The sequence below is a fragment of the Suricata suricatta genome, chromosome 17 (assembly GCF_006229205.1).
Source record: "Suricata suricatta isolate VVHF042 chromosome 17, meerkat_22Aug2017_6uvM2_HiC, whole genome shotgun sequence".
Classification (NCBI taxonomy): Eukaryota; Metazoa; Chordata; class Mammalia; order Carnivora; family Herpestidae; genus Suricata; species Suricata suricatta.
The window spans coordinates 57027715-57050511 of NC_043716.1; the positions used below are offsets into that span (position 1 = coordinate 57027715).

A 22797-nucleotide genomic window follows, 5' to 3' on the forward strand; every position below is an offset into this window, starting at 1 on the left:
GGGCCGGGGTCAGGAGGCGGGCAGGCCGGGAGCAGCGGGGGAGGGCGGCCGTGCTGCCGTCCCCGGAGGGGCCTCCAGGGGCCTCCGGGCCCCGTCTGGTCCCCTCGCGTGCCCGAAGTGGGCAGGCTGGCGGGCTGGGCGGCCACTCTAGCTCGCACCCTCTAGGGTCGGCGCGGAGGTGACGCGGTGGCCGCCCAGCCAGGGGTGGAGACGAGGGGGAGCCCTGTTAAGTGGACGCTGGAAAACAAAACCACAAAACCACGAGGGCAGCGGCGCGGGTGCTTGAAGCAGCAGCGGCGCAAGGCCAGGGCCGCACGTGCGGTCTGCGGTCTTAGGCCCTCGGGGCGCTTTTAGGGAGAAAACGGAAACACGCCAAAACGCTGTGAACCTGCGCGTCCTTCCTGTGCCCCCGGGAGAGCGACGGCACGCTCCTACGGGCCGGTGCGCTGCCGCCCGGGGTCCGTCTCCTGCGGAGCGCCGGCAGCCACGCCACCCAGACCCCGAGCGGGGCGGGCCCATGGGTCCTGGGCCCGGCGGCCAAGAGCTTCGCTGCGTCCGGCTCGGCTCCACACTCACTGCCGCGGGGCGCGTGGGTCTGGGGCCTTCCGGCGTGCCTCGGGGGGCCTGCCCTCCCCCTCCAGCTCTTTCGAGCCTCCCTTTGGCTTCTGTACCTTCTGGCTCCTGGTAATGACATCGAGGGAGGGCAGCATTAAACACAGAACCAGCCCAGGGGTCCCTGGCAGCTGCTGCCGATTCGGGAAGGGGCAGACCAGGCAGCGCGCACCCCGGCCGGCCGGCCCCCTCCCTTGGGGGGCTCCGGGGCTCCTTCGATCTCAGAACAGCTCAGCTGGGCCTCGGACGGCCCTGGGCTTCAGAGAGCACAGGAGCCGGAGCACATGCGGCCCGAGCCTCTCTGCTCATCCAGGCCGCGCCCCAGGCTTCCCGAGGGTGAGGCAGGGTCAGCGTCTGCCTCATGCCGCCATCAGGGCCCGGTGCCCCGCCCCCGCCCGCCGTGACACCCACACCAGGCTCGCCCATGAGAGGTGCTGTCAGGGCCCAAAAACCTGCACAAGCATCACCGTGTCTGGCGTGCAGACGGGGAAACCGAGGCCAGGCAGTGTAACGACCAGAGCTGGCAATGCAAAGTGGGGACAAGGCCCGGGTCCATCGGATGGGGGGGGCCCACAGGGAGTGAACATGGCGGGGGGAGGGCAGCACCGGGGGGCTGCAGGAACCCCCACGGGACCGGGGTCTGCCCAGGCCCCACATCCTGCTGCCTCGGTGTCCCATCCCAGCAGGGACTCTGTGTCCTCCGCACGCCCCTCCGGGAGCCCCCCACACTCACCTGTCCTGCTTGGGAGCGGGTGGCCTGGAGGCTCCCAGGGTCCTGCGGATGTGGTCTCTGGAGCGGATGTCAGCCTGAGGAGAAGGTGGCCCGGTGAGAGGCGGTGGCCTCAGGACACGCCTCCGCCTGACAGCCCGGTGGGGACCCGGCCCACAGAGGTGCCGCCAGGCCGTCACAGGGACAAGGGGCTGCAGCCCATGGGCGACCTGCTCTCAGCCCCCTGGTCAAGGCCCTGTGATGGCGGGTCCTGGAAGAGCCTGAGCTGCAGGCGCAGGGCTGTCCTCCCATTTCCGGGGGCCACTCGGCTTGTGGCTCATGCTTTCTGTAGGTTTCATCTCCGCTCAGACCCCCTGTTCTCTGAGGGATCTCCTCAGCCCAGCGGGGGTGTGCCTCCCCCCAAAGTGTCTACGGGAAGCTCTGCAGGGTCACTGCAAGGGCGGGAGGCAGGCAGAGCTGAGGGAGAGAAGCTGAGGCCGGCCTCCCCCCCCCCCGCCCCTCCTGGGGTGACCACGCGGGGCTCAGGGAGGCCCTGACCCCGGCTCAGACAGGCTTAGCCCCCTTCCGGCCGCAGCAGCTAATCCCTCTGAGCGCTGCTGTCGCAGCCAGAACAAGCAAGCAGGTTGGGTGGGGGCGGGCGGTGGAATATTCTGATGGGAAGTACCCCCCCCAGCCCCCCATCTTTCTCTGCAGCAGCCAGGGTTGACCTGACCAGAGAGCTCAGCCCTGCACCAGAGGGCTGCCTGGGTGCCCTGGGGAGGGGGAGGGACCCACGACTCCATGCAGAGACAAAGCAGGCAAGAAATCCCCTCTCTGACCCCCTCCCCTTCTAGGGGCTTCCAGAAGTAATCAGGAGAACGAAGGCCAGCGGCCCAGGATGAACATGGACGGGGAGACGATCCAGGACAAGGGACAGGGCCCTCCCCGCATTCCCAGAGTGGGGACGGGGGCTGCGGGCTCCTGGCACAAGCGGCCACCTTGCTCCTGCGGGCGGGCGGGCCCAGGAACCCCGCGGGCTCCTCTCTGGGGCACAAGTAAGGTCCTGGTCGACCTGGGAACTGTCCAAGGTACTTTGCAGGCCGCTCTCACCCACGAGAACGCAGTCACTGTCCACAAGGGGCAGAGCGAGGCGTGGAAGGACTGTGTCAGCGCCACAGAGCTCCTGGCTCTAGGGGCCTGGGGGGCGTTGCTGGATTTCTCCCAGAGACAGGGTCAAGGGAAGAGTTAAAGCCTCCAGGGAAGGGAACGGGTGGCGGGCGTGAATGTCACAGCTTGGAACCCAGTGGAGCCCTGGGCAGGGACAGGGAGGCCAAAGCTGGTGTGGGGAGTGGGGGGGGCACAGGGCCTGGAGCTGCAGCCTCCTGGGTGACTGCTGCCACCTGCAGGCCGCCCTGCGCACCAGCAGCCAGGGAAGGTCCCAGGCCCCGGCAGGGGGGCGGGGGCAGCAGGGCCGGGATGGAGCCAGGGGTCGCCAGCAGGCCGGGCCGCCTCCAGCTGAGCCAGCACAGGCCGTGAGGAGATGGGGGAAGCAGCGGGTTCCAGAGGGGTTTCCAGGCACTTTGGCCTCCTGTCCTATGGCAGCTCTAAACCAGGAGCCTGCTCAGGCCAGCACTCTGTGCCCAGACGGCCCCCCCAGCCCTCAGAGCGGCCCACAGGCTGGGACTCACAGCCAGGGCCGTAGGGGGAGCCCCAAGCAGGGCCTGCACCTCCCTTGTCCCGGTTCCGGCCACACCCTCCTCTCACATTCCTGGCATCAAATTCCTTCCCATCCCAAGGCCTTTGCAAACGGGGGTCCTTGGGCCTGGACTGCCTTTTCCCCCTCCTCTGACTGGTCTCTTCCTGAGGACAGCTTCTCACAAGCCCTCATTCCGTGGGCCTCTCGGGGACACACACCTGCCCATGACGGCCGGCTCACAGTGCAGGCCCCCAGGCGTCTGTGCGCAGCTCTGTCTCCTACAGGTGAGACTCTTCTCAGCCGAGCCGACTTCTTCCCCAATGTCCTGCCCACCCTCCCCCTATTTAGGTGCTAGATGCCCAGCGTGCCACATCCTGCAATCTCCTGACCGAGGGCCCTGCTCCAGCACAGGCCTTCCTGGGCACAGCCCGCGGCCCTGCAGGGCCAGCTGCTCCCTCCCAGTCCAGGGGTTGGCAGGACACTCTGTCACCTGAGCAGATTCTCCCAGTGACCCCGGCATGGTGTGCAGGAGGCTGAGGGGCAGTGGAGCACAGCACACCCGGGCCTGGGCAGACCCGGCCCAGGAGTAACTCTGGCCCCTCCCTTCCCTCCAGGGCCCAGTGTGCCCCCATCAGGCCATTCCACAGGTGCCTGGGCCCAGGGAAGACCAGGGTGCACACCAGCCCACCCACCTGGCGCACGGGCTCTGGGATCCGAAACCTGCAGCAGCCCCGGGTCAGGCGCACGGCCGCCTCCAGGCTGATCTTGTGGCCCACGGAGACATACAGCGGCTTGGTGCTGCGGTCGTGGCTCTTCAGGGCCTGGGGCACAGAAGGCAGAGTCAGAGCGCAGGAGAGACAAGCCCTGGGACTTCGGGCATACCTTGTGTGGGGGCAGGGTGGGGCCCAGGGTGCCAGTGTGGGAGTGGAAGGCGCAGGGCACACCCCAGACCAGTCGGGGTGGCAGGGGGAGGTGGACAGGGTCCGGTGCACACAAACAGGTGCATGCATGTCGGTGGGTGCCATCTCGGTGGGGCGCAGGCCTCTGGCCACTCACCGTGCCCAGCACGGCCCCAGAGCCTCCCATCAGAGGAAATGAGTCTCCTCCAGTCTGCAGAAGTCCTATCTGGAAAACAGGAAAAACACACACACAAAGTCTTTTCTCAGGGAAGGGCGGAGGGCAGTCCTGCTCGTCTTCGAGGCTGAGCTGCCGCTGGGCAAGGGGAGGGCAGGCCTGAGTCTACAAAGCCAAGCAGCCCGGGCCGTGCCTGCGCCCATCCCGTCAGCGGGCTTGGGGTGCAGGAGACCTTCCCAGCAGCGTCTGACCCCGACGGGGCCGTTGCATCTCAGTTCTCTCCTCGCTCTGTGCACGAGGAGCCCAGGGCCGGGAAGGGGCAGCTGGCCCAGGCCCCGGCGCCAAGAGGGGGAGGTGCTGGGCTGGGGTGAAGGCTGGTGGACACATGGCCACCGCCTGGGCCAGAACCACTTCCTGCCGCTTCTTCTCCTGGGAGGAACTTAGGTGAATTGGATTCAACCCAGCAAAGCCTTTGCTGGGAGTTGGGGTCGGCCCACTGGTGGGCTCAGGAGCCACTTCAGTTTGGTCTGGTCCCTGTGACTCAACAAACTTCCGCGCAGACTCAGGCGTGATCGCTGTTCTCAGCATCAGCCATCTAGCGGTGAGCCGGGTATGTCACCGACTCCCTCTGAGGTGGCTGTCATGTTCCCAATGCCAGCCTTGAGGGGGCCAAAGGAGAGCGATGCTGAGAGAAGGTGGGGACAAGTACAGAGGGCCACATGGGCTCCCACAGTAGCACAAGGTAGCGGGGATGGGAGAGGAAGCGTGTGCCCAGAGGCTGCCAGAGCTCAGAGGGCGCTCCTCCAGCCTGGGACCCCCGAGCCGTGAGGGATGCAGGACACGCGGAGAGGAGAGTGGGTCCTTCCTACCCTGGGTTAGGGAGCCAGGATGGGGAGGAGGGTGCCAGCAGGCAGGGGCCGGCCCAGGCACCCCCCCCCCCCCGCCAGCCTGTGCGCCCTGCGGGCCCTCTCCTTGCCCCCCCGGGCGCAGGGCGCAGGGCGCAGCCCCAGCCCTCACCTTCTCCTTGTGCTGGGCGTTGTTCTCCAGCCCGTCGACCTGCAGGAGTTTCTTGGCCACCCCAACACAGGGCAGGTCCGTGAGGACGCCAAGGTGGCAGGCCACCCCAAAGCCTACGGGGGCAGAGAGCCGAGCGGTGTGGAGACGGGGCGGGACCGGGCAAGCCAGAGCCCGCCGCACCTCCCTGGGTAAACAGACCTGTTGGCAGGTGAGAACGGGGCAGCCAGGACCCAGACCGCCAACCTGATCAGGAATGTGGCTCTCGGCCCCAAGTTCATGGTCATCAGGCTGGATACCCCCTTCCCTTTGGCAAGATTAGGAGCCTGATTAGCTCATGATACTTCACCCGTTTCTCCTTTCACTTTCTGGCACTTTCCATCCTCTTTTCTCTTTTGCAGCTGCCACCAAGACTCTGGGTCACCCTCCCAACACAGTTGGGGCTCCTGCCAGGCAGCGCAGAGCTGCAAGCTGGCACACGGGTTCCCAAGACAGTGGCCAAAACATCTGATGCCAGCCCTTCCCAGATCCCTCTGCGGCCCCCTCACCCCGGGCTGGTGACTTCTCCCTAGGCCTTCCTCTCTAGAGTCAGCACCCTGGCACCCAGGTGGGGGCAAGTTCCCAGGCACCAGTGGGGGATGGGCACTCCTGTCCAGCCTCAGTGGGCCTGTCCGAGCTTGGGAGGGTAGCTGTGGGACAGGCCAGCTCAGCAGTCAGAACCACAGTGCCCAAGGGTCCTGGAGACGGGCCAGCACAGTGCTGGGGAGGCCTCGGGCCGGCAGGGAAAAGGCGGGGCTGATGAGAGGTAGGTTCTTTACTGGGGGGGGGTCCTGGGCGGGGTGCGGGCCCTCTGTGAGGAGACTGGTCAGGACCGTCCCCTTCTGGGCCTGTCTGTTGGGAGCAGGGTTACCTCGGTGGTGGAGAAGCCCATTTCCATCCACGAGGAGGACCTGCAAGAGCCGCAGGAGAAAGTCAGTCAGCTGAGCTGCCCCTCCCCCGCGGGCCAGGGCGCCCTGGCGTGGTGGGGTGGGCGCACCACTTCTGGGGGTTGGGAGGCTCTCTGGAAAATGTGGTAGAAGCGCACCCTCTCCGGGGAGGTCAGAGACCTCACCCAGCAGGGGGTGCCGTGGCCGCCCCCCCCGCCCCCGCCCCGGGGTGGAAAGGGCCCTCCTCCCCAGAGTCGAGGTACCTGCCTGGGGCACGAGGCCGGGCGCCTGCTCCCGCAGCCGCTGCACCGCGTCCACCAGGAAGGGCACCTCTCGGAAGGCCAGGAAGCCCGACACGTAGGGAGCAGTCAGGCTAACCATGTGGCAGTCCTCATACACCACCTGTCACCGGACACCCGGGTCACGGGCAGGCACGGCCCCTGGTCCCCGCCTCCTGCTGGCCCTTGGCCTGTCATCCTTCAGCCCCTTCGCTGCCGCTGTCTCCTCCCCCTCTCCCAGCACCGCCCTCCTCTCCTCCCTGGGGGGCAGGTGTGAGGTGGCCAGGTGACCCGCCCACACCTTGCCTGCACCGGGCCCCTCGGGCCCGCTCCGCCACCCCACACGGGGCTGCTGGGAGGCTCAGACAGAACAAAGCACAAGAGGCACGTGTGTGAGGCGGCACCCGAGTGAGGACGTCACTGTCGCGGCTCCCAGGGACCTGGGGAAGGAAAGGCCAGGCCTTCACAGAGTCACCAACCCCAGCTCTATGAAGAGACTTCAGAGATTCAGAAAAGGACAGGCGGGGCCTCAGAGCTGGGCAATCAGGAAGAGAAGCAGGGTCCCCACGGACAGGATGGTGGGAAGAGCCCCGGGGCCCTCCGGAGACCACAGCCCTCCCGAGCTGGGCTCTCCCCACCTGTGCCCAGGAGCAGGGGCCGCTCACCCCCAGCGCGAGGGAGGGGGCACATGTGCTTGCAGCGTCTCTGCCGATGACTCACGGGAAACTTCTCCTATGCCAGTGACCCGAAGTGGGCAGGCAGGGTCTCGTGATGACAACCAGGGCCCCAGACTCACAGGGACCCACTGGAGCGCTGAGCCCCACGCCACAGGGCGACCTTGTGCAGGAACATGAAGTTCAAGTGTGGCCTGAGTTTTCACAGGATGATGGCTGTGTATCTCTGAATCTGTCCTCACAAGTTCCAGAAACCAGAGGTCCACGGGAGGGGGCACCCCCCACCCCCGTCACTGACACCAGGTCACAGCGTGACCCAGGGGTGAGCCTATTATGACCGTCAGCACGTGCCTCTGTGCGGAAGGAAGCAGCCTGGGACAGATCGCACTGGGCAAGGACGAGGGCCCCTACGGGACGAGACCCACAGGCAGCCTGGCCAGCAGGGACTTGGAGGAAGAGGCCTGGAAGGCCCCAGGGCCAGCAGCGGACTTCTCGGGAAGGGGAGAGGCAGGAGAGCCCTGCAGGGCTGTGGCGAAGAAAATGAGGCCAGAAGTGTCAGGAATCGGAAGGCGCGCTGGCCATCTTCGTCATTCCCTGGAGCGACCACGCTTCGCTGTCCCTCGTGGTCGAGAACGCCTGGCCAGCCACCCAGACACCTGCTTAAATCCGACCCTCGATGACAGTGAAAGGCCATACCAAGCCAGACAGAAATCATCCAAGCTCATCAGTGATTAAACAAATGCTGCCTCTAGCCAGTCACGCAGCAGAGGGAAAGGAACTACCCTTGAACGGCACGGGGAGAACACAAGGCAAAAACTAAAAACTTAGACAGAAATAAAAACACAGCAGAGACAGAAAAGGCAGTTTGGACTGAAGAAAAACAAGGCAATGGAGCCGAACTAGTAAATACAGCACTCAAAGCCACAACGCAAGAAAGGTTCCCAAAGTAAAAGGACATCTGAGCCCACACGTTCAAAAGGCCACCGGTGAACTTGGAGAAAGGGACCTGGAAGAGGCAGATCAGGAAGTATCTCAGTGGAAAAAAAAAAAAAAAGTAAGGGGAACCTAGACGACATACTGGACCCCTCCCCCAGTGCTCCCCCCACACTCTAACAGCAAGAATGGACTTAAAATACTCGTTAGGGAGCAGCCGGGGGGGCTCAGTCAGTTGAACGTCCAACTCTTGATCTTGGCTCAGGTCACGATCTCACGGTTCATGGGACTGAGCCCCACGTTGGGCTCTGCTGTCAGCGCGGAGCCTGCTTAGGATTCTCTCTTTCCCTCTCTCTCTCTGCCCTTCCCCCCACACACACTCTTTCTCAAAAAAAAAAATTTTTATAAAAAAATGTTAAACCTTTAGGATCGAAAAACAAAACAAAACGTCAGACGAAACAGGAAGTGAGCCGTGGAAAGGGCTGCAGGTGACGCCAGAGCCTCGAGGCCCGGCCACGGCGCTGCGGTCGCGTGCGGGAGGTCGTTCTCGGGACAGGCCTGCTGAGGTGCTCGGAGGTGAGCCGTCACAGCCCCTGGGAGACACTCTCCAATCCCTCAGTACACGTACGCGCACACACGCACACACGCACACGCAGAAATCAGGCGGCCACAACTGGGTCTAAGCAGCGAGTACCCAGGTGTTCAGTGTATGACTCTTTCAATGCTGACGTGTTTCCAGGTTAAAGATCGGGAAAAAGGAAAGAACTCAGTTGTGTGGGCATCACGTGGATGCTCAGAATCTCGTGAAGGTCTGCAGGCTTCAACCCAGACCCCGGCTCGGGCGCACGTACGTCCACCGGATGGGGGAGGGGCTGCACTCGAGGCGCTCCGTTCAACGCCGGGCGCCTGGGGTAAAGCCGGCACCAGCTCGAGGGCACGCCGCGGCGCCGGCAGCACAGGGCGCAGCCGGACATCACGTCAGTGACTCAGGACAGCAGGCCAGACAGACGGCGAGCACGGCACTGTCCTCAGATGGCGGGAGGGCTGACGTGTAGGAAGGCAGAGAGGTGCGTCCTGGGCTCCGCCGCCTGGGGCACGATCATGGGCGGAAGTCACAAACCATTCAGCCTCCCGTGGAAACGGGCACACTGACCGGGGGTCCAACTACAGAACAGGCTGCGCTGTGAGACCACCCCCGCCAGGGCGACTGAGGAAAGGACTCCCAGCTGCCTGGAGGGCCCGGTGCTCCCCGCCCTGGCTGCCCTTTGCCATCACAGGGATGCTGTTTAGAGAAGCGGGTTTCCAGGCCGTCACTGGGAGACTTTTTTTATTTCAGAAAATGAGTTGGGGCTCTGGGATCAATGTATTTTTTAAAAAACTTTATCAAGATATAATTTACTATTGTAAAGTTCACTGGTTTGGAGTGTAGAACTCAATGTTCTTTTTTTTTTACGTTTATTTATTTTTGAGAGAGACACACAGTGTGAGCGGGGGAGGGGCAGAGAGAGGGGGAGACAGAATCTGAAGCAGCTCCAGGCTCCCAGCTGTCAGCACAGAGCCCGAGGTGGGCTCAAACCCACGAACTGTGAGATCATGACCTGCGCTGAAGTCCGCTGCTTAACCGACTGAGCCACCCAGGCGCCCCAAGAATTCAATGTTCGTGTCATTTACAGTTGTACCACCAACTGATTCTAGAACACTTCCATGGCCCCTCAAATAAACCCTGCCTGCATTAGCACTCACACGATATCCATCCCACTCCCGACTCCTCGGCAGCCAGGAATTTCCATTTCTAAACACACGTCCAGGACAGATCTCCGCGATGAGGCGCCAGAGGCCCTCGGCCAGGACCTGGGCCTGGTGCTCACTCCGCACGCCGGCCGACGGATGCCGCCTCCACGCAGGCGGCACGCGCTCCGCTCTGTGCTGGGTTCCACGCCAGCGCGGCATCACTCTACCCTGGAGAACCTACGGTTCGTGCAGTGACTTTTAGTGCATCATACAGGCGCTGCGTAAGCAGCAGACCCAGACCAAGGACACGGACGAGAGGCGATTAATTCTGCAGTGGGGGAGGACAGCCAGCCGGGAATATGGAAGCGTGAGAAGCCGTCCTGAGAACGGACAGAGTCACGTTTATGTTTCGAGGGTTCACCACGTGCCAACCCACTACTTTCCACACACGATCTCACTTATCTGTCACCACCGCTGAGCTGGCTACCAACGGTGTCTTCATCCTCGCTTTAGAAAGAGGGAAATGGAGGCCCAGGGGGCTGGTGTGGGGGTGGCAGAGTGAGGTGAAAACCCAGGCAGTCTGGGTCCCGAGTCTTTGCCGTACCCACCCCCATCGCCCCGCGGAACCCGGCTCTTCACCACAGCAGGTGCTCAGTACGATTTTGCTGAATTTTGACCCAAGGGGTCCTCCAAGTAAAGCGCACAGACACGGACGCAAGAACACGCGGCCGTTGGGCGCGGGCAGTGCGCAGGGAGGGCGCGGCCCTGTGCTGAGAGCGAAGCTCTCCCTGCCCAGGCTTCCCGGACTGCGCCCCCAGACTCATCCCTGGGCGTATCTGAGCGTCCTCCGCACGACGGGCACTGAGCGAGGCGCCCAGGCGACCACTGGTGGGCATGACAGCCTGCTTTCTATCGTCCTGGAGTGTACATTCTGGGAGGGGACCGAGCCGCCAATCCCGTCCCAGGGCAACAGAGGAAAGCCAGGGTAGGGAGAGTAACTCCTGATCGTGCCGGGTGCGAGGGGTGCTTCCCGGAGGGCTGGGCACAGGGAGGGGACAGGCACGGGAATGTTCCTGGGCAGGAAGCACCAACGTAAAGGTCACGCAGGGAGACACAGCGGGGCAGGTGCGAGGGGTCTGAGGAACTCTGGAGGGGGAGGGGCTGGTGAGAGTCGAACCGCAGCCTCATATTAAGCAGGGTCAGCTCCCCAAGTGCCTTTATGCTTATCAGCAAGTACGGCCTTTATGTACCATGAGGTCACACAATGGGCACTTGAGTGTTTTAAACGAACTAGGTGGTGACATGATGGCATTTGCTTTTAAGGAAAATCACTCTGCTGGCGGCACAGAAAAGGGCGCCCAGAGGGCCTTCCTGGAGGCGGAAACCCAGTGAAGATTCCACTCCTCACCTACACAAGGGGTGAGCGGCCCGGCCAGAGAAGGGGCAGTGAGGACGCAGGCAAGGGGACAGAGTCCAGCGATTTTAGGAGGTGGCAAAAATGGAGCTGGCGTGTGACTGAACGCGAGGGGTCTGGGAAGAGAGACGTCCGGCTTGGGCAATGCCCGGAAGTGTGGCTGCGGGTCACTGACACGTGAGCCAAGACGATGATCAGCTCCAAGTAAGGACCGCGAGTTCATTCAGACTTTAAGTCACTGGATGTACTTTAGTTTTAACCTCCCTTTTCTTCCTTCCGCGGCTCCCCAACCTACTCACGGAACCCCACGGAAGGAGAAGCGGAGTTCCACGCGGGCCCCGCTCCCCGTCCCCCTCTCTCCCTAACGCAGCCGGGCGGCCCCGGCGGGTTACCTCGAGCTCAGGGTAGCTGAGCACCACCAGCGAGGCACAGGCGCTGACACGGTCTCCCTTCACAAAGGACACGTCCACGCCCCCGACCCTCTGCAGCCCCGAGAAGGCGGGGTCGCGCTGCCACGCCTCCGTGTCCCGGTCCACCACGAGGGCCTTCAGCCGGGCTTGCTCCCTGAGGGCAGACACACGTCCAGCGGGCCGGGAGCCTCGAGGCTCTTCCCCGAGGCCCTCCCGACCTCACCCCCCCCTTCCCGAGGAACCCGGCCTGGGGAGCGCCCCGTCCACTGTCTCACCACCCGTCCCCCTGCACCGAGACGCGGCGTCGGAAGCGAGCACCGCCCACCCTGCAGACTACAACTCCCGAAGGCCCTTTCGTCTGCGCGCCGGGCCTCCCCTCCCTCCGCGGCCCCAGAGTCGCTCCAGCCCCCACCACTTGGCTGTCATCCGACCCCATTACCGTTTCCAGAGCGACAGGGTCTCCTCCGGAGGCCGCTCCGCCGCCTCCCGCGCCATGGCTCGGCCGCTCCTCCCAGCGGCGTCCCTTCCTGGTGGCGTCACTTCCGGCGACTCACGCGCAGGCGCCCTGCTGCCTTCGTGGCCTCCGTGCTCCTGGTTGGGGCGCGGGATTCCCGACACCGCCTCCTGGTGGCGGGAGGCCGGCCGCGAGCCCGGGCCGTTCCTCCCGGGCCTGAGCGGTCGCGGCAGCGCGCGGGCACCTTCACCGGGACGGGGACGAAGGCACGAGCGGGACCGGAGCAGCTTCGAGACGGCGCGGGCTGCGGGCACGAACTGTCGACGCCCGGGGGGGGGAGGCGGGAGGCCGGCCGCGTCCCGCTCGAGGGGTGCAGTGCTGGGAGGGCGAGCCAGAGAGACCCTCCGCGTCCGGCCCTTCGCACGCTCCTTCCGCTTCTGGCACCGGAAGTGCCAAGGGGCCCGAACCCCATCACGAGCACCTGCCCCCTCCGCGGCACCTGCTTCTAGGGCCAGTGGCTTCCGTAAAAGCTCTGAGAGCACGACGCGAACCTTAGTGGACCACGCTCGCACGTCCGGGTGGGTCCTGTGGGCCCTCAGCCTCGCCCACCAGTCCAAACGCGGACCACGTTTGGGCGTCGGCTCTCACTCCAGGCCCTCAATTCAAGGAGCATTTATTCCATGCGCTCCTCGTGCCCGGCCTCGTGCGGGATGCCGTGAGAATGGCAAGGATGTCTACTTTACACTGGCCGGGGGGAAGCTAAGAGGAGCCCAGAGGGCACGGTGAGACAGCATTCCGCAAAGGGCACGGCACATGTAAGGGCCCTGGGGTTGAAACGAGGTTGGTGTAGTTGAGGCACTGAAGGCAGCCAGTGAGGTTGATGGGTAAGGATTTGACCCCTGGTCTGTATTTTCCCAGGGGAATTCGGTAAGCATGTGGATAAGAACCGTAGTCTGAATATAGACTTCAAAAGGAAATAGGGAAGTTTGAGGTTCAGGGAAGGCCTCATATAGTGTTTGACAACCCGAAGGACCCAAAAACTTAGAGGATTCAGTAGAATTCTGCTCTACTTAGCCCCCTGCGGCTTAGCCAGACTCACTCCATTTTAAGTATACCCTCCATTTTGTCTAGCACGAGTAGGCTTACTGGAAACCTTAGCCCCACCTTCACCCCACCTAAAGTTCCAGGAAAAACCAGAAAATATGGAACGTGCGACAACTATACAAACAGGGAAGAAAAAAAGTCTCCCCACCATCACCCTCCGCCGACTAACTAGTAAACAAAAGCCACATGGGTCTTACATAGGGGGTAACCAGTCAGACAAAGGATTACCTAAACCATCGGTAAAAATTCCTAAAAACCTTTAAAAGAGGCCCCCCGACTCCGGGGTCGCCACTTTGTAAGTGGTTGACCGCAGCATGCTGGAAGTTTGACCTGACAATAAACGCTCCTTGCCCTTGGCATCCGAGAGTCTCTGGTCAATTTCTCGCCGGCTCACGGGCCCTAAGGAACCTACAGGGGTGGTGCTTAAATAGGGTGTCTTCTGATGGGTGGGGTGGCCCCAAAGGTGGGACAATGGTTGGTGGGAGTGGGTGGCACAGGACGTGAAGGGATACACGTGAGGCGGACAAAGGAGATGGACTTTTACTGTGAGGCGGACAAAGGAGATGGGCTTTTACTGAATACACTGCAGGGGAGTGGTGGGCGGCACCGCAGAGGAGGGGCCGTCTGCCAGGAGGCAGTGGGAGGGGGCTGCTTTTATAAAGAGAGGTGAGGAAGGGGCCCTCATGAGGCCGCGGAGCTGGCAATCGGGAGAGCCAGGACTGACCCTGGGGGCCGCCCGGGCTGCGCAGGGCGGTGAGGATGAGCCCCGTGGCTTGGGTAACGGGGGCCGCTCGCGGCCTGTGGAGCTGGGGCCAAAGTTGCTCTGGGCTGAGGCTGCGCTGTGCTTGGGGGTGCGAGCAGTGGCAACGGGGGCTGCTGGGGCCTGGGGCACCCTCCTACTCAGGATGGGTGTGCAGGAAGGGGCAGGGTTGAAGGCAGGCCTGTATATAGGATGTGCGAGGGCCTGGGCAGCTGGCACGGTTCGGCGAGGGCCCCTCCTCCACTTCTCTGCTCTTGCCTCGGGGCTCCCCCAGATGCTCCCTCCTCAGAAGGAAGCGGGGTCCTGCTGTCCCAGCACCCTGATGCGGCGGGCCGTGCTCGGCACCTGCCCTCTGCTGCTGCCGGCGCTCCCGCTGGGAAACGGGAGCCGTAGAGGCTGGCGCAGCAGCTCAGTCAGGGACGGAGGGGCTGGAAGGAGGCGGGAGGCGATGCAGACGCTGGCCAGGGCCTGCACGGACTGGCACTCAGCTCAGGGCCGCAGGTTTCTCCCCCAGCCCCTCCAGGCCCCGCTGAGACACCAGCTTCTCGCTGCGCATCACCGTCAAGGCCGAGACCTGCCAGGGCCTGAATGCGCACAGACTTGCACAGCCTTACCAGCCCGAGCGGTGCCTCTGCCCCGGTGGCGTCTTCCCGCGAATGCGCATCGCAGGACGTTCGTGTCTGGGTCAGGCTCGCCGGGACCTGCGAGCCACTGGCAGAGCTCGCGGCTGCTCCGTTAACAGTGGGTGGCGTCCCGCAGCCCAGGGCAAGGGGTGAACAACTTACAGTTAGGTCTTAAAGAGGAGACGGTGGGGAGGCTCAGTCCGGCTTCGGCTCAGGGCATGATCTCCCAGTTCGTGGGTTCGAGCCCGCGTCGGGCTCTGTGCTGACAGCTCAGAGGCTGGAGCCTGCTTCTGGTTCTGCGTCTCCCTCTCTGCTCCTCCCCACTCACGCACTCTCTCTCTCTCTCTCAAAAATAAATAAAACTCCAAAAAAAAAAAAAAGAGGAGACAGTGATCAGTTGTGAAGACTTTCAGGCAAGTCACCAACCAAGCGCCGTTTCCGCCTGGCTGGGAAGCAGAAAGCTCCTTCTTGGGAAACGTGCCGAGGGACAGACGTGCGTGGAGAGCGGGTGGGGGAGGACCAGCGAGGGGCCTGCACAGAAGCCGTGGGAGGAGCCCGGCCACCGGGGCAAGCCCTCCTCTGGGAGCCTTGGCTTCCCTCCTGGAGAAGCGTCTCCATTTGGAAGAAAAAACACAGCTCCCCCCTGAAGTGGGGTTTCCCCGCTCGGATGGAAGCTCACGGCACATCCCCGGCTCCCGACCCCGGCTGCGGACAGAGGTGGCTCTCCCCGCGGTGAGCGGGGCCCTGCTGTCTTCCAGCGGAGGCATTTCGGCGCGGACGGGGGCTCGCCCTCGGGGGCCGGGGACGGTGACTCCCCTGCTCTGCCACCATTTCGACCCTAGGGAACCTTTCTCTCTCCCCTTCTACGCTGACGTGTGCGTTTTCTGTCCAGAACCTTCCATTACACGGATGCAACTACATTGCCACACAAAAAACCCACCAAAACCCATTCATTCCCCACGGCCGAGCTGACGTTTCAAAACTCTGCCCTCGAAGAGGAGGAGTCTTTAGCAGCAAAACTCAAGTTTATTAAAACAAGTATGACAAGTAGAGTAGAGTTGACACTCGCTTGTGCTAGGCCAGCGCGTTTCCTCATAAACAAGAGAACGCTGTGTATTGTTAAGGCTTTGAAAGTTTAGCATATAACACAAAACATCATAGTTAAAAAACCCTTCATTAAAAGCGGGCGGGGGGAGGAATTCCAGTCCCAAAAAAAGGTTTCACAAGCAAGAGACTGACCCGGACTCCGGCTGCTAAGGTGTGGGGCCCGGGGAGGGACCAGAGCAGCCCTGGCGGCAGCTGGCTCCGTCCTGAGTGGAGGTATCAACGGAATTCAGTGCAAGTCGAGGAGCCGAGCAGGGCCCCCCCCCTGCCCCTCGATCCATTAGGGGAGACGGGGTGGGGGTACCTTTGCATAGACCACAACGATACAACCGCCATGGGGCTGCCTTCACCGGACGCTGGAGACCGCGGAGCGCCGCTCCCTCTCCGTGGCGGCCTGACGGCGCTTTCTGTCTCCGCCGCTCTCGCCTGCTGGGCCCATCTCGGGCCGCCCACGTCGCGAACGCACTCAGAATGTTCATTAAAGACCTTTGCCTCTGACGTGTAAACAGCAGTCACCTCGGTGCCGATGGGCGCCGAGCCGCAAGTACCCAAGGAGATGGTGCAAGAGAGACCCCAGCCTCACGGCCCGGCCATGGCAGATCAGAGCCGGCTGACTACTCTCTTCTCCCTTCTGCAGCAACTCGGCAGGCTCTGTAGTCTCTGGGAGTCTGTTTTTTATGCCTTGGCTGAGCTTGAGAGGAAGGCAGGACGTGTTTACACAGCATGGTCCCGGACGGTCTAAAAGTTCCCACAACAAAGCCGGAACCAGGCCTTTGGTCCAAGTTTGCACTGATCAACTTCCATTTGGAATTTAAAACCTCTAGAATGAGAAGCAAATCTGGCCATCACTGCGGTCTCTCCGTTGTGTAAAAGAGGCGAGAAGGCCCTGAAAGTGCCCCCGACTCAGCCCTGCGCTCTCCACCATGGAAGTGTTTCGGCTCGGACTTGAAACTCAGCAGCGACTCTCCACGGGGGCCGGGCGAGGTCCCGGAGGTCTGGCCTCAAGGCACTGAATGCACCCACTTGTACTTGGAAGACACAGAAAGGGGTCTGGCACTTTGTCACGCCTTCCTGGAAACCTACAGAAACTTGCACAGTACTCCAGAGCCGGAGGGAACGGAAGAAAGGACCAAGCCGGCCTCTCCTCTGGGAGCACAGAGCACTTTGGAAAATGAGAGCAGGAGTCAGCAGCCCGTCTCCCCTCGGTCTCATCCTGCAGGCAGGGGGCCGGGGTGGGCGTGTGCCGGGCGCCAGCTGGCCAGCCGAAGGCACAGGCCCCTCCTGCTCCAGGCAGCTGGGAAGCGCTGGCGGGCGCCCCGGGCAGTGCACAGGCGGCGTGTCCCGGCTCCCCAGGGTCTCCGGTTCTCGCCTCCCCCCGGACAGTACCCATCATCCGACGGGAAGGAGGTGGGACGTGCACGTGTTCCTGACACCGCCTGGCACACGGGATCCTGAGTTCGGAGCCACGCCAGCAGCCGCCCTCGGAAGGCCCGGCCCGGGCGCAGCCTGTGACCGGGGAGGGAAGAGCCCGCGGTCCCCCGTCGCGAGCAGCGCCCTCTACCGGCCCTGGCGGCTCCGCCTCAGCTCAGCGGCCATCCTCCACACGGGGACACAGCTGCGCAGCAGGATCTCCTCTGGGAAGTGAAATTCCAGCTCGGGAGGAATTTCGCCCTCTTTGGTTTCCATGTAGCTGACTAGGGTGTCTCTCAGGCTGAAAAACCAGGGGACAGGAGACAGGAGCTTGAGCACTCTCCCGTGTAACGCAAAGTGCCGTCACCGGCCGTCACCGGCCGTCACCGCTTCCAAGTCAGGAGAACCAGAGTGCCTGCTGAGCCCAGGACACTGGCGTCCTAACGTCACCCAGAACCGTTACGGGATGGGGACCAGAAGCCGGGGTTCCGGGGCTCCAGAACATGCCTGCCGCTTCCTGCCCCACACAACCGAGCTGACCTTGACGATGGCCGGCTCACCCCGCTAAGCACTCTGGTAACTCCATGTGCTTCGGTCCACACAAAGCCTCACCATTCAAAATAAGATTCGAGTCCTTTCCGTGTCTTACATGAACAAGGACGGTAAATTCTCCCGGAGAGGGACCCTCTGCTCTCTGTGCTGAAGCCCCAGGCGGTAAAGGCTGGTTCAGTAGCTCAGAGAGCACAGCCGTGTGCAGGCGGCGCGGCGGCATCGATGGGGGCGCCGGCGGGCACCGGGCGGGCCGCTTAGGGAGGAGGGGCGGCAGGTCCCCACCCCACGTCACACGTAAGAACTGAGCTGGTTAGCAAAGCAGATGCACAACCTAAAACTATCAAAGTGCAAGAGGAGAACGCGGCAGAGAGCTCGGCAGCCCTGGGCCGGGAGGGCTCTCCTGGGAGGCTTCTCTAGTCCTCACCGGAAAGTTCTGTCAGATGGGGCTTTCTGAAACAGGGCTGCAGCAGAGGTTTTGTAACAGAATATAAGATTAATCCTAAACATACTATTTTAAATTTAATGTCTACTTATTTTTGAGAGAAAGGGGGAGAGAGAGAGAGCGCGCGCGCATGCCTGAGCGGGGGAGGCCAGAGGGAGGGAGACACGGCCAGCACGCGCAGGGCTCGAACCCACGAGCTGGGAGATCATGGCCTGAGCCGAAGTCAGATGCTCAACGGACTGAGCCCCCCAGGCGCCCTGGATCTCACATCTTTTAAGATGACGAAAAAGATAAAGAGCCCCAAAGAAACCTAAAAGACATCAAAAGATAATGCAGAGAAAGACACAACAATAGCAGATGGACAGGAAACCTGCAGCTTCACGATTCAATAGGAAGATAAAGGGAAAGCGAGACCCTGTTTTTGGCCGCAAGACGGGCGGGCGTAAGTGCCAAAGCGGGGTGATCCCTGATGCTGGGTGTGCTCATCAGCTCTGCACTGGGGTGACTTCTCTATCACACGTAAAATGCACACTTCTCTCCCCCCCCTTTGGTGCTGAATTGCCTAAGTGCTCTCTATATTTTGGGTATTAATCCTTCATAAGATACATCACTTGCAAACATCTCCCATTCAGCAGGTTGCTTTTTGGTTTTGTTGAGGATTTCCTTTATGGTGCAAAAGCTTTTTATTTTGGTGTGGCCCAAATAGTTTACTTTTGGTTTTGTTCGCTTTGCCTGAGCAGACATTTCTAGAAAAATATTTCTACAGCTGATGTTGGAAGACTACTGCCTGTTTTCTCCTAGAAATTTTCTGGTTTGGGAGAAAAGGGACCCATCATGCATTGCAGCGGGAATGCAGAATAGGGTGGACACTGTGGCAAACAACATGTAGGCTCCTCAAAAAAAATTTTAAAAAATCGAACGACCCTGCAACCCAGCAGTTACACACTAGGTATGTACCCAAGGGACACAAAGTGTAGACTCAGAGGGGTGCCCGAACCCCAAGGTTTATGGCAGCGTTGTCACAACAACCAAACTATGGGAAGAGCCGAAATGTCCACTGCCTGCTGAATGGATAAAGAAGATGCGGCGTGCACGGGCACACACGCACGCGCGCGCGCATACACACACACACACACACACACACACACACACACACACAGGAATATTACTCAGGCATAAAAAAGAACGAGATCTTGCCGTTTGCAAGGAAAGGGATGCAGCTCGAGAGTACAATCCTAAGGGAAAGTCAGTCAGAAAAAGAATATACCATGATTTCAAATGTGGAATTTAAGGGGGTCTAGCTCAGTGGTAGAGCATTTGACTGCAAATGTGGAATTTAAGAAACAAAACAAATGAGCAAAGGTGAGAAAAGAGAGGCAAACCAAGAAACAGACTCTTAACCACAGAGAAGGGCTGATCATTACCAGGGGAGGCGGGTGGGGGCGGGGAGAAATCGGTGACGGGGCGAAGAGCACTTACCACTTACCACGATGAGCACTGAGTAATGTATCAAATTGTTAAATGACTATATTATAAACCAGAAACTAATAATGATCACACTATATTAATTATACATCAATAAAAAAGAAAAGATTTAAAGATAAAATATACATCTCTGACACCCGGACACGCTTGGTACAATGAGAATATGTGACTTTGGTAATTATATTTAAAAGCCCACGAGGGGCGCGGGGGTGGCTCAGACGGCTCCGCAGCTGACCCTGGTGCAGGCTGTGATCTCGGGGTTCGTAGGTTCCAGACCCACGTTGTGCTCTCTGCTGTCAGTGCAGAGCCTGCTTTGGATCCAGTGTCCTCTCTCTCTCTCTTCCTCTCCCCTGCTCTCTCTCCTTCTCTCTCAGAAATAATTAAATGTTTTCTGAAACAGGAAATAAACACCCAGCAGAGATCAAACCCCAAAGGCCAGCCTGTGGGGGGCCTGGGAAGGGGAGAACAGCAGGGCACGGGCTGCCGAGGGCAGAGAGGACCTCCTTCCACGTGTGCGGGAGGTCCCGGGGCGGGTGGGGGACCGCAGGGCACCCCCCACGTGCCGGGCCCACAGGCCAGCGAACCGTACCTCCACTCGGGGTTGAAGCTGCTCTCAGCCTGGGGGCTCTTCAGTTTCAGGAGCATCATTTCATGAAGCTCCAGGAGGAAGGAGTCGAGGTCAGCCTGGTTCAGGAACGTGCGGAGGCACTTGGCTTCGTCCGGGCTGAGCCCAACTTTGTAGCTGGGGCTGAATTCCCTGAAGGGCTCCTAGAACAGAGAAGAAGCGGGGCAGCAGGAGGCTGGTTGTCAGGGGGCGGCCCCCAGGCAGGCGGGGCGGGGCTGCACCCACCTTGTGCAGTCGGAGCAGCTGTTCTGACCGGTGGGCCGACAGGAGCTGCCACAGCGCGACTGTGTGCTTCAGCTGGCATCTGTGTAAGGCCTGGAAGAGGGACAGCTCCTGAGCAGGAGGCGGGGCTGGGCGGGGACAGGCTCTGGAGCAGAGGGTGGGGCTGGGCGGGGACAGGCTCTGGAGCAGGAGGCGGGTCTGGGCTGGGACAGGCTCTGGAGCAGAGGGCGGGGCTGGGCGGGGACAGGCTCTGGAGCAGAGGGCGGGGCTGGGCGGGGACAGGCTCCTGAGCAGGAGGCGGGGCTGGCAGGGACAGTGGCAGTGGCTGCACTTCTGCCACAGCTCCTCTGTTCCCCTCTGTGCCAGCTGCTGGCTTCACCCCCAGAGCACAGCCCCTGCCCACGTCTCAGAGCCCCTTTCCATTGCAAGAGAGTAGCTGCCGCTCTTGCCTTCTGCCCTTGCCCGGGCCGCCCAGGTGGGGACTCCCTGCGTGGTGCCAACCCCGGCAGGCGGTGGGGAGGGCAGCGCGGGCAGCCTGCGGGAGGGCTCCAGCCAAGACCCACCTTCAGAACCGGCGCTGTCTGGTCACCCATGCGCAGCATGTCCTGCACATACACCTTCAAGGGCATGTTGGGGTTGCCGCCGGCCGTGCTCAGGAACCCCAGCGTGACTTCCACGAGCGACAGGGCCTCGCAGGCGTCGCTGTAGGACTGCAGCTGTCCGCAGATGGCGCCAGTGGCTGCGCTGGGGAGGGGTTTCTAGGAGATCAAAGGCAGGACAGGGGTCCGTGGCTGGGGGACTTCTTGTGCCTCATATCCGGCAAGAGCGCTTACCTACTTCACTTCCAAGGCCACGGGGTGGGGTGGCCTCTCTAACAATAATGGCGGTTAACGCTCAGTGATTCCCGAGCGGCGCAGTGCCCCGGACACTGTACAGAAATCGACCTGAAGTCACGGAGTCCTCAAAGCAACTTTGTGAGGAGTTTACACGTCTGTGCGCCCACGCAACTCCAGGGAGCGGGAGTAAGTGCTCCCGGGCTTGTGCCCGGCGCACGGCCCTGACATCAGGACTAGAGACCCCCACCTCCAGGTCCCAGGGGAGAACTCCTGCTGTCCTGCTGGCCGTCGGGAAGTAGCCGGGGCTCCGGGAACTCAGGGAGGCTCCCAGCGCGGCCGGGCGGTCCCCCCAGGAGGAGAGCCCCGCCGTGGGCGAAGGCAGTGTGCGGTCACCTGCGGCATCTTGCTCTTGATGTCGGCGAACAGGTGCTCATAGTTCCAGTCCTGTCTGTACACCAGGGTGGGGATTCCCTGCGTCGACACGGAAAACAGCCGCTGGAGAGGGAATCCTCGGAGGAGGTTCCATCTGACGACGGCTGTTCCTGAGCCGCGACTTAACGGCAGGACCGTGGATTCGGCACATCACCGGGCCATGTGTGCAGCTCTTGGCCGCCACGAGAGGTCGGTGCCGGACCCACGGCCTACAGGAACACAGCAGGGGACCCGGCTTCGCTGCAATGGCTGAGCAGATGCCGTCACGGGGAATCACGGGGACCTCCCGCTCCTGCACTCCCCACCCACCACGGGGCACGGACTTGGACCAGGCGGCCACCCTGCCACACAGGGGGACGGCAGAGCGAGGCCAAACAGCCCCGGGCGCCAACAGGTCAGAGCTTAGCTGCGGGCAGTGAGGGGGCACACACGCCGAATGGCAGGGTCTCCGGCTGGACCCGGAAGGGACGAGAGCAGCCCAGGTGAAAGGACAGAGACGGGAGGGGCAGCGTGTCCAGGGAGAGAGGGTGTCTCACTGTGCAAGGTCACAGGACCGGACCAGCTGGGGACGGGCCGTGACAGGCAGTGTGGGCACGACCTGTGCACCCCGGGGCCCCCGGGTTGGGGCCGTCACCAGCGAGCGACGGGAGCCTGGTCTGGCCTGGGAATGTGGCCCGAAGACGTGGGAGGCAGGGAGCAGTTACTCGGGCATCGTGGTGTCGGGGGGACGGGCTGGGCGTGGAAAGTGAAGGAGGGGTGGCCGCCAGGGGCAGAGGCAATGCTATTAAGGACACAGAGAAATCCACCGAGTCCATGGGACCTGAAGATGCCCAGGGGGGTGGAGGCGCGGCAGCGGCTCAGGACGGGGACCCAGGTCCCGGCCTCTGGGGAAAACTCGCGGCTAGACGGCCATCCCTGCACCTGTCTCGCTTACAAAGACCTGGGATCCAAGGCCAACTTGCACAAAACAGACGTGCCGACCCGACAAACGCCCTGGGGGCAGCCTCACCTTGAGGGTGAGCCTGGGTTTGCCCTGGAGGAAGCGGCTGGCGACCTGGCGCTGGATCTTCTCCAGGTCGAACTCCTGCAGCGTCTCCCGGCCCTGCTCCACCCGGTACTGGCAGTTGGACAGGATCAGGGGCACCAGGTCCCGCTCAACCTCATAGCTGATGACGTGCAGGTCCGTGACCTCGGAGGCATCGACCGTGTAGCTGGCGGACACACAGACGCGGTGCTCAGGGACCACTGAGCACACTGTGGCCCCGCTCAGAGCCGGC

At 62.1% G+C, this 22797-nt stretch overlaps 2 protein-coding genes across 6 annotated transcripts in view; both read right to left on the reverse strand.

The window, feature by feature from the left end:
* Positions 1–6: 6 nt before the first annotated feature.
* Positions 7–12171, reverse strand: ENDOV (endonuclease V). Of its 5 annotated transcripts, none has more exons than XM_029928215.1 (9): positions 11911–12156; positions 11454–11625; positions 6299–6433; positions 6016–6055; positions 5109–5221; positions 4074–4142; positions 3710–3838; positions 1346–1419; positions 7–681 (listed from the first exon to the last, which is right to left on the reverse strand). In XM_029928215.1, exons 1-9 carry the CDS (start codon positions 11964–11966, stop codon positions 573–575), a joined length of 897 nt encoding a protein of 298 aa, XP_029784075.1. In that variant the 5' UTR covers positions 11967–12156; the 3' UTR covers positions 7–572. The 5 variants fall into 5 exon arrangements, 4 of the variants coding, with proteins under 4 accessions (XP_029784075.1, XP_029784074.1, XP_029784076.1 ...); XR_003904567.1 differs by having other exon boundaries at positions 670–681; positions 6295–6433; positions 11911–12162; XM_029928214.1 differs by lacking the exon at positions 7–681 and adding an exon at positions 688–1132 and having other exon boundaries at positions 11911–12171.
* A 3244-nt stretch (positions 12172–15415) lies between these two features.
* RNF213 (ring finger protein 213) overlaps positions 15416–22797 on the reverse strand; it is a 98867-nt gene continuing 91485 nt past the window's right edge. Inside the window, exons 65-70 of the mRNA XM_029927121.1 lie at positions 22530–22731; positions 21482–21559; positions 20816–21010; positions 20256–20345; positions 19995–20173; positions 15416–17227 (exon numbers count right to left, since the gene is read on the reverse strand). Of these exons, the coding sequence (XP_029782981.1) occupies positions 17074–17227; positions 19995–20173; positions 20256–20345; positions 20816–21010; positions 21482–21559; positions 22530–22731 (898 nt within the window). The 3' untranslated portion in view covers positions 15416–17073. The remainder of the gene's footprint in view (positions 17228–19994; positions 20174–20255; positions 20346–20815; positions 21011–21481; positions 21560–22529; positions 22732–22797) is intronic.